This window comes from Odocoileus virginianus, chromosome 20, assembly GCF_023699985.2.
Source record: "Odocoileus virginianus isolate 20LAN1187 ecotype Illinois chromosome 20, Ovbor_1.2, whole genome shotgun sequence".
Taxonomy (NCBI): Eukaryota; Metazoa; Chordata; class Mammalia; order Artiodactyla; family Cervidae; genus Odocoileus; species Odocoileus virginianus.
The window spans coordinates 25,930,159-25,940,570 of record NC_069693.1 but is presented as its reverse complement, the minus strand read 5'-3'; the positions used below and the strand labels follow the sequence as shown (position 1 = coordinate 25,940,570).

The 10,412-nt window shown below is 59.2% G+C and overlaps 1 protein-coding gene across 1 annotated transcript in view; it reads right to left on the bottom strand.

Moving 5' to 3' along the window:
* Window positions 1-231: 231 nt before the first annotated feature.
* ATP6V0D1 (ATPase H+ transporting V0 subunit d1) overlaps window positions 232-10,412 on the bottom strand; it is a 37,853-nt gene continuing 27,672 nt past the window's right edge. Inside the window, exons 3-8 of the mRNA XM_020884898.2 lie at window positions 6,188-6,366; window positions 4,715-4,794; window positions 1,426-1,503; window positions 1,125-1,301; window positions 919-996; window positions 232-822 (exon numbers count right to left, since the gene is read on the bottom strand). Coding sequence (XP_020740557.1) covers window positions 661-822; window positions 919-996; window positions 1,125-1,301; window positions 1,426-1,503; window positions 4,715-4,794; window positions 6,188-6,366 — 754 coding nt within the window. The 3' untranslated portion in view covers window positions 232-660. The remainder of the gene's footprint in view (window positions 823-918; window positions 997-1,124; window positions 1,302-1,425; window positions 1,504-4,714; window positions 4,795-6,187; window positions 6,367-10,412) is intronic.

The following is a 10,412-nucleotide window of genomic DNA, read 5'->3' as shown; positions in this document are numbered from 1 at the left end:
AGAGTCAGAAGCCCACTCCATGGGCCTGTTGGAGCCTCCAGCAGAGAAAGGGGCCATCTGCCACTGACCTCCCACCCCCCAAGGAGCCTGGCTGCACAGGGACAAGGCCAGCCGAGGGCTGCCACCTGAGGAAGGGAGATAGAAGGCTTGGGGCGGGGGGGAGCTCAGGAGACCTGAGGCAAGTTGGGGATCTGGGAGAGGGGCCAGGGCCCAAAGAAGACAGAAGACTGCTGGACTTAGAGAAGTTTTTATTATCTTGGAAGGGCAGGGCTACTCCCTCATTTCCCAAGAACACACATACTTTATCCTGACCATGGCTCTGGGGGGCCCACTGAGGGAAGAGAAGGTTCACGTTGCCCCCAGGGGTTCTCAGGTTAGGGAGGGACACAAAAGTGACCACATGCTTCTCAGACACGTCAGTGGCTGTAAACACAGGGCTGAGGGGGCCTCCTTGCTCTGGAGGTTGTGGCTTGGTCCATCCTTAGTGTGGGAAGCAGGTGGCCAGCCCCCCTGAAGGCCCAAAAGCAGTCTCGGAGAGGGTCAGGGAAGCGGGGCAGCCACAAGGACAGTGTGCTACCCCCAGGGCAGGTAGATGAGCCGTGAGCTTTGTCACAGCACACACATGTACACACGCACTGTGGGGAGCCTTGGTCCAGGGTGCTAAAAGATAGGGATATAGTTGTCAATCTTGGCGCGGTGGCGTTGGGCGATGCACTCGGCAATCCACACAATGTTGCGACACTCCTGCTCCTTGAGCTTCACAAAGGCGTAGAAAACACCAAAGTGGAACTGGTTCAGAAAGGCCAACTTGTTCAGTTTCACCTGCAGACAAAGGAAAGAGTGGTGTCCAAGGGGCTGGGACCGGAGTCAGGCCTGGGCCAACAACCCCTCCCTTTGACAAGCAGGCCCAGCACTCACCTCGTGCTCGAAGAATCGGTCCTCCAGGGTCTTGTCTCCAGGGTTGCTGCCCGCACCTTCGAAAAGCAGCTTGTACTCCTGACCCGGGAGAGCGGGGGCGGGGGGTGAGGGGGAAGGGAGGCATGAGCACAAGGGTGCTGTTGGGTGTGGGGTGGGCATGTGGGTGCCAACAGGCCTGCCCCCCGTCCCACAGTCAGGGCACTCACCGGGTAGTAGTCGGCCACGTTCTTGACCTGCTCATAATCATCAGCTCGAGCCAGCTGGGCCAGGCCCTCCGGGTAGAGCCGTCCACAGTGCGGGAAGAGCTTGGCACGGTCCTCCTTGGACAGCTCTGTGCCGAAGGAGTTAATGGTGATGATGAAGGCGCGGCGGTCTGCTTCAAACTGTGGGGCCAGTGCACAGGTGCCGGAGAGACAAAATGGGAGGGAGGCAGTAGCCAGTCAGTTATCAGGGCTTCCCCACGCCAGGGCCAGGGCATCAGCAGGTGGGAAGGGGGCAAGCACTCACCTCCAGGATGGGGCACATGGCATCAGCTGTGGTCCCGCCCAGCAGGGTGCAGAACTTGTAGAAGGACTCCAGGTAGGCCTGTGCAGGGCATGGGGCTCAATCAGCCTAGGCAGGGAGACTCAAGATGGGTCTGCCAGGCTTCCCCCTCACAGTTCCTTTCTTCCCTCCCCAGCTCCTTTCATGGTTAATCCAAATATCATACCAGTGGACTGGCCAGGGCAGCCCCCATGTCAGAGCCCCCAAAGCAGTCACAGATTTTCACTGTGCATCAGCCAAGCAGCAGTAGCCTGCTGCCTTCCCCACCCAGCAGCGACAGAGCAATTTCTGACCCACTGTCTGCCTCATGGTGCAGTGCCCCTCACACCCTCATCGCACAGAGGATCAGGCTCAGACAGGGGTCCTGTCTTGCCCCTGCTTCTCTGCCTGCCTTTTCTCCAAATCTCCCCTCAGCCTCAGAAAATCACATGTTGACGGGCTAGTGAAGAATGGTGACTCCTGAGAGCTCACGGAGATGGCCTGGATTGGGTGCCCCAGCCCCGCTCAGCACCCCACCTTAAAGAGCACCTCCTCCTCTTCCCATCCCCTAGGCAGCCACACAGCAGGAACCAGACTGTCAACCCAGCTCCTGGTGAGGGATGGTTATTGCCTGCGCGGACGTCAGCCCTGCAGTGCGATGGCTGGACACTCAGGCTGCCAGCGGGAACAAGTACTTACTGCCCAGGCAAATTGGATCTGCTGGGCATAAGGAGAAGCCAGGTCAGCCCAGGCCTCAGGTCCCTCCCAGGACTAACTCCTGAGACCAGCCAGGCCCAGGCTTCCTTCCCTGAACCTCTTCGTGTCAAGGAAGGGGGGCATAGTCTCATAACCTCTGGGGAGCTTCCTCTGCTCAGATCCTCTGGGGTCCCAGCCACAGGGACTCTGGCTCCACAGGCTTCTGAGCTGGGGGTGAGAGCTGGGGAAGCAGGGGAAGCTTTCTGTGTGGAGGTCTGCCCTCCAAGCTCCTGAGAACATTCCACCTACTGATATGGTCACAGGTTCTACTGGCCTGAGAAAGGAAGTAAGATGAGACCCAGGGGTCCACGAGCCCAGGCCAAGCCTGGCCAGCAGCACTGGGCAAGCTGGGCTCAGGGGAAGACCCAAGGGGACCACTGAGTCACAGGAAACAAAAGTCTAGAACAAGTCAAGGAGTAAGCAGCTTGGGAAGGGAGAGTGGACCCCAGCACAGCAGAGGACTTGGGTGATAGAAACAGCTGCCAATCCTACCATGGATTAGTGGCACTAGTCTCCCCTGGGACCGTCCCCAGCCATCTCCTTCCCTATGACCAGCCAAGTTGGGTGTGTCCAAATCTCAGGCCTGTCCCAGAGGGGCCTACAGTTCCTCTCCGTGGGGGAAGCCACTAGCCTCTGCCGAGCTGGGCTGACCCTGAAAAGACTGACCCCAGGGTGGTGGAGGCTCGTGGAATAGGCCCAGACTTTCTTCTGGAGGCTGAGCAGCTGAAGAAACTGGCAAGACCCCAAAGGCCCAAGTACCAAGGTCACCTTCCCGCCCCCACCCTGTCCCTGGCATCTGCCAGCCCACGTCTGCTGCACCAGCTGCCCACGGTTCCCACCCGCTACTGGGGGTCCGCGTAATCTCCCATCTGTGGCTACTGGACTGGGACATGGCCTGACAGGCGGGCCTGGCATGGTGCCCACAGCAGTGGGTCGGTGTTTACAACTGGTGCCCAGGCAGCCCTCGCCAGTGACTCCAGCTAGAACCAGTCAGGCCTGGTGAGGGCATGGGTGAGGCCGAGGGGACAGCCTCACCCCTCACCCTGCCTCAGGGCAGGGAACCCGGCAAGGAGCCAGGAGCATTGCAGGGGGGGGTGGGTTGTGAGCACTAACACACAAGAGCCAGCTCTGACTGCCTGCCCCCACCACGCCCCTTGCCCCACCCTCCCCATCTCCCTATTAGCAGACGAGAGTACTTGCTTTGCAGACAAGCTGAGCCACGCGCAATGCACAGTGCTGCCCAGGGTCTAGCCAGTGGCTGTGGCTTCAGGCAGCCCACCCCACTTCTCTGAGCCCTCAATCTCATCTTTCAACTGGCATACTAATGCCTACCTAGCTCCCAGAGCAGCCCCAAGGAGTACAGAAGCCAACAGCCTTCCTACCTCTCATCTCATCCCCTCTGATCTGTCCTCCAAACTCTGATGATACCCTGCCCTGCTGAAAATCTTCGCTGGCTGAACCTGCCTACAGGGTAAAGTCAAACTTCTGGCCTGACATTCAAGGCCCTGGGGGACCTGCTCCTGTGCCTGACTTGACCCTTTCCTTCCAGGTCTACCTCCCACTGTCCAGCCGGAACCGGCGCTTCCACAGCAAACTGCTTGCCACTTGGCTCGTGTTCCACACTGGCTTCTGCATGTGCTGGCCCTGTGCCTCCACTACTACAACCTCCAGGTGGGCCCTTCACGCACGGCATACCCGCCCTGCCCTCTGGCCCAGACCCCCGCAGCAAGACTGGAGGGCGTGGGCTCAGGCTGCCACTGTCTTGGCCACCTCGCCCCAAGCAGGGCAGGAGCAGAGCCTCGTTGTAAAGATCCAAGAGACAGATGTTCTCAGGGTTAGGTCAGCAGGGCTGTCAGCAAGTGTCATGTATCTTCAGGCCCCCTTCAGGGGCTGCCCACTGCTGACCCATCAGAGGTCCTCACTATGGCCAGAGCCCAGTCTGCCCCAAACAGTCCTCACTGGTCCCTGTCCAGCACCCTTCTCTGGCTCCCAAGCCTGCTCCTAACCTCTTTGAGCCGGGGCAGTGCTGACCCAGGAATCCCAAGCCCACTCTATTTTCAGGGGTCATCACCTTGTGCATAGCCTGATGGGAAGCAGAAGGTGGGTAGGGTTGAAGATGGTGGCATGTGGCACCGGCCCTAGACCCGGTAAAATGAGAGGGACACAGGGATCTGGCTACACCTGGCTGGGTCCCTCTCCCACCATGCTCAGGTGCTCCTTGCTGGCAACAGTCCAGGTTGGGTGAGCCGCCTGGGTGGTGGCCAGCGACCCTCCTGGATGCAGGGGGAGTGGCCATCCAGGAGCCCTAGCCATTCCTGCTGATTTTATCTGGGCCCGAGGGATGGAGAACCTGTTCCATGCAGTCTTTTGCCAGTCACGGGAGCCAGAAAGTGAGCAGATAAGCCCCTGGGAAAGGAGCCCCATGTGCTGTCCCAGCACCCCAATAAATCACCAGCCCACCATGCCCACGGGCCCCACCAACCTACTTCACCACCACCATCGGGCCCAGGGGCAATACCTTGTAGAGAGTGTTGCGGATGATCTCGATGTTCATCTCATCGAGGTCCTGCTCTGAGATGCAGTCCTGGAAAAAAGCCGCTGGGGAGGAAAGACATGGTATGAGGGGTGGGCAAGCGGACTCTCAGCCTAGGCAAGAATCCTGCTGATGTTCAATTCCCCCTGCAGGGCACAGAGGACCCCTGCCACAAGGCCCATCTGCCTGGGAAGTGGGGGGTGGGGGTGGGGGCACCAACCTGGCCTAGACTATTGCCTTAGAAGTGACTGAAGCCATACTCCAGGCCATGTATACTGACCTGAGCTTCTCTTGCCTTCTTGCTACTAAAATTGATTTATAAGGAGGCGGCCAGCCATAACATGATCTAATCGCCTCTGGGGCAGACCCAAGCTCAGATCATGCCAAAGACAGGCTTGCATAAGAGGCCGTGACATCCTCCCTTCTCCAGGGGCAGCTGTGGATTCAAGGCCTGGCGCTCACTTCTCTGCATCTCCCAGGAGGGCCTGGGGCCCACATATGGAAAACTCCTTTTCCTCAGAACAAGGCCTGAGTATGACAGCTGGGTGAGCAGGGACCAGGGACCCAGGGAACCATTTAAGGGCTGGCATTAGAGGCCAAAGCAGAAGAGAGCCCTTTGATCTCCCAGGAGTTCATGGACTCACTGGTTTGTTTCTTTTTTAGAGACGGAGAACCTGAAGAAGCCACCAACAGCCTAGAACTAGCTCGGAGTTATCATGAGAGATAAGATATTGTGTAGATAGGGCCAAGCAGGTAAGGCCTATGCCTCTTAGTGCAGGACTAAGTGCAGCTTTGGGCTCAGTTGTACAATCCTGGCAGCTTCCTGGAGGTGGTGTGCTGGGGACTAGGATGCTGGCTGTGAGGACACTAGCTGGCGATAGCCTTAGTGCCTCCTCTCCAGCCCCCCTCCAAGGCAGGCAGGAGCCAATGCTGCCTAGGCGGGGCCCTGTAGGAAGCTCCCAGTTCTCCTTCCTTCCTTGGCTTCTGACATGAACTCTGCATCCTGCTGGACACTGCCTGACTTGGCCCCTGGGACCTGCTTGGTGGAGCAAGTGAAGCTGTTTGCGTCCCTCCTCTGCCTCATGGGCAGCAAGTCACTACAGCCCAGCTTAGGGCCACAGTCTTGTCAGAGCTCCCAAGACTCTGAGGGACCCAGGCCCCCTGAGCTCAGCCTTCCTCTGCATTCTGAGGAATCAGCCAGATTCACGAAATTAGATCGTCTGAGTCATGCCCTGGGGGTAGTCTGCCTGGCCCAGTGAAAGCAGCAGGAAGGGAGCAGAAGGCAGGGCGAGGAGAAGAGAATGGGAGGCAAGGTGGACCGGAAGAAAAAGGTAAGCAGGCATGGGTGGGCCTTACTTTCTGGCTTCAGGCTGCCCCCAGGGGTCCAAAAAACCCCACCCGGAGGCACTGACATTGATGCCACTGCCCGCCTCTCCCTCCTCCGCCAGGGCCACTCACCCAGGGGCGTGTCCACCAAAATAGCATTGTAGAGCTCAGCGGGTGTCTGTGCGATGTTCACGGCCTCCATCTGCTCGAAACTGCCGAGCGGGTGGCACTTGGGCACAAGCTCGGCGATAGAGCGCTGGTGCAGTGTGCCCGTGATGAGCAGGATTACGTTGTCGATCATGTAGCTGTAACTGCGGGAGGGAGGCACACAACAGCACGGCGCCCGTGAAGTCCGGACACGATGCCGTGCCCATCCCCCACGCGGTGCAGGCTCAACCCCTCAACTGCAAGCACCGCCTCAGGCTCCTCTCCCTGTCCAAGGGTGCCCCTCCTTCAGCACCAGAAGCACAGGACAGACATGGCCCCTCCCTGAGGGATGTGTGTGGGGGGTACTTCATGCCCTATGAGTGAGTGAGTAACGGGGAAGCAGGTCACCAACTACCCTCAGGGTTTTAACCAGTGTTTTGGCAGGACGTGGGAAGCATGGGTGCGCGGAGGTGGGTGACACAGGCCAGCCTGGGGAATGAAAGAACTCAGAGATGAAAGCATGTTCTAGGAAGAGGGAACAGTGTGTGCAAAGACCTGGAGGCATTTGCTGAGTGGCAGACTCATTCGAGGAACTGAACTCTTGTCAGGGCTGGCAGAGGGAGGGGAACCAGGGCGGTGCTACCAGCAGCCTGGAGCCTGGAGGCGGGTCCCATGGGCCCGGCTGAGGGTCCTGACTTCATCTGGAGCATGAGGGGTCCACGAGCAGGATACAAGCAGCACAGTCACTTTAGCTGTTGCGGGGAGATGGGGGTGGGGCGGCGGGGGGAGATGGCCAGAGGAGGGGAAGGTTGAGGAGTTGGGTAGGAAGAGGCGTGTCTAGGGAAAACCAGAGACGAGCCAGTGGGAGGCCCCCTCTAGAGTAAGGCCGCAGGTCAGGCTGAGACGAACAGGCAGACAGCTGTCCTGTGCAGCCCACTGCAAGAACAGGACGCTGCTTCCTCCTTTAGGGCCTGAGGCCAGTGTGAGGCATCCACCCAGGATGGCCTGGAGGAGACCGGAAGGAGCTGGGGCTCAGGTCAGCGCCCTCCAGCCCAGAAGGCCAGTGCAGACAGTGCACGGGCAGCAGAGAGCTGGGGCCTCCAGGTTCAGACTCGGCCAGGGGCTCTGCCTCCGCCCATTAGGACAAGGCCACAAAGGGGCCGTGGCCCAGAGCTCTGTGTAATCACCTGCATGAGAAATGGGGTGAAGAGGGACAGAGGGCCCCAGTCAGGCTGCAGGAGCCACAACACTCCTACGGCTTGTCACCAGTGATGAGCTCAGGGCATGCGGGGGACCACTCCGGGGCCAGAGAAGGACTCCCACTGAAGAGCGGGAGCTGACCTGGAGGCTGCTGCCCTGAGTACTGAGCACAAACCCCACCTAGCTGTCAGGTGGGCCACCAGCTGTCCCGCGACAGTACTTGAGCACCCAGTGTTGAGACTGTCCGAAGTAGGAAGTGGCCCCCAATTCCAAGGGGAGAAAAGGAGGAAGGTGGTGGCCTAGGCCTCAGCTCAGGGCTGGCTACTGAGGGAGCTCCTACAGGGCCTGCCAGGAAGGCGGCAGGAGAAGAAAACCACAGTTCCTGTCCCGACCTGACCCCCACCCCTCTGCTTGCTACACACTCCCCCAGCTCCCACCCAGCCCAGCGCCCTGCTATGACCTCTGCTCTCCTGGGCTTGGGGCCAGGCAGCTGCCCTCTCTCCGCCCCCAACCCGGCTGGGTCAGCTGCAGGATGTGTGCTGAGAAGAGACAGGCCTGCCTCCTCAAACCAGGGGCGGCAGACAGAGGCTATTCGCAGCCACGAGCCGAGGGGCCCAAACGGCCAGCCTTCTGTCCCTGACCTGACCCAGCTGGCAGCATGGAGGGACTTCGAAGAGAACCCGCTAGGGTTCTGTGCCGTGGTCGCCAGTCCCAGCCCGCATCATCCCCTACCCTGCACAGCACACCTATCCTGCCCCTGCTGCCTCCAGAATCGCATGCACCCCAGGACCCACAACACTCCACTTGTGGCCCATCCAGCCCCACTGATACTCCCTAAGAGGGCCACAGAGATCCCACGCCAAACCTGAAGATGCTCTTTCACACTCTCACCAGATTTTGGACAGGCAAGCGGGGAACACTACTGCTTTGAGCTGTACTATCCAACCAATCCCACACCACCAGCATCAGCAGCCCCACTGTCAGAGGATGTAAGGCACAGAGATTGCAGGCCGCAGGCCCTGTCACCCCATGAAGCAGAGGAGCACGATGTCCCTTGGCCAGTGTCCACATACCTCCACCCATGTCCAGGTCCCCATGCCCTGACTCTACACTCCCCATCTTACCGTGTCTTCTTAGAGGACTCTCCACAAGTCAGTTTCCTTTCTCTAAACCTCCCCACTCCGTGTACCACAGAGTATTCACGTATGTTGAGCACGGGGCTGGCATCAGGGCCCTCCTGACCTGGCTCGGAGGTGAGCCCTGTGGGAAGACTCCACTGTCTGGCTCTGTGGCCGTCCCTCCAGTGATGTGGAACAGGCCAGCTATGATTCACCGACAGCAGATGTGGGGGCTGGTGACAGCCCACCGCCGGCTGCCCGCAGACTCCTGCTAGAAGTCCTGGCTGGACACCAAGGGAAATGCTAAGCCAAGTAAAGCCCCCTACTTCCTTCCAAGGCCCCCCCTTCTATCTAGGTTAGGCCAGCCTTGGACGACCCTGCTCCAGGCCCAGCAGCTCCCTCCCCCAGGTCAATGACAAAGTTGCTATGGCAGCAGCCCCTGCTTCTCTCCCCTGCCCAATGAGAGCCAGGATCTCCTTTTGTGGGATGAAAGGAGGCAAGGCAAGGCAGAGATGCTGCTGGCCCAGCTGTCTGCTTGTCCCCCAAGGTGAAGGCTTTCAGCAGGCAGGGAAATCCTCCTCCTTGTTGTAGTCTTGCTTCAGCAGCTGCCTCCCTGCCCCCAGAAAGTCACTCCCCCGGCCCTCCCCTTACTCGGCCTTAATAGGACAGAGTGAGGTTCCAGCTGGTCAGCGTCTCCCTCCAGAGGAAAACAGCTGGGGAGTGGACAGGCGTCCGCCCGCCAGGCCAAAGAGGCCCTCTTGGGGTGGGAGTGGGGCAGTCTGTATTCCTCTGCCCAGAGGCCTTCCTTCACCCTGTGCCTTCAAAGAGTCAGCTTGGGCTGACAGACGTCTTGGGATGGAGTTCAGAAAGCCACTTCCTCCAAGAAGTCTTCAGAGCCCCCAGCCAAGCCCCGTCCCTCTGCTGTGCCCTCTGGCGCCACCTGCTGGAGCATGATGGCTTACTCCCACGGTCTCATCATCTTGGTCCTCCGGGTCAGGTCTGATGCTGGTGAGCAGGCGATGATGACTACGCACCCCAGCCAGCTCATCCAGTTGGCCCATCTACAGCTCCGAACAGAGGCTGCTAGTAATCGTACTTGTGCTCAATCACATCTGGGTCCTACTGAGCCCAGCCCCAGTGGAAAGTGAAGAGATATCAAGCTATGGCTTCAGGCTTGGAAAGAAGACAGGCCTTACCTGTCAGGCCTTAGTTTCCCCTCTGCAATCAGGATGAGTGAAATACAGCCCCCAGCAGAGTTGGTGAGACCCTGACCCTCACCTTATTAAAATCCTGCCCCTCTCCTGAGGTCCATTTGGGTCCTCCCACTCAAACTGAACCTTCTGGACATCACAGAGCACTTGTACCCTCTCCATCAGGCTCAGGAGAACAGTGTCATTACTTGTTGTCCCTCAGGGCAGGAGCAAGGCACCCCAGCCTACAGAGACCCTGCCATCAATTCAGAGGTGGTAGCTGAAGACAGTGAAGGCTGGGGGGCCAGAACTGGGAAACCTAAGGATACCTGATGCCTGCTGTGACCCAGCAGAGCCCAAAGCTTGAGCAATGTGACCTGGGGACAGTGGCAGGTGTGTTGAGAGGCACACTGGGCATTTGAGGTCATAGTTCTGAGACAAAACTTCTTTCCAGTTGCCCTCACCTGGCTGGTGACACTGAAGCCCCTGGCACACCAGACTATGGGACCTCTCCTCCCCCAGATGGTGTGGGTCACCCAGGCTCTGCCAGTGGGTGCCCTGGGCTGTAGCCAGGTGTTGCCCACTGGGGATGGCCCCCTCCAGGGAAGCTCAGTTATCTAAGGACAGAGGACTTTGAGGTCACCTGCAACTCCCCAGAGACCAAACACTCCTCCCACAAGCCCCTCTCCCAGCTCCCCTTCT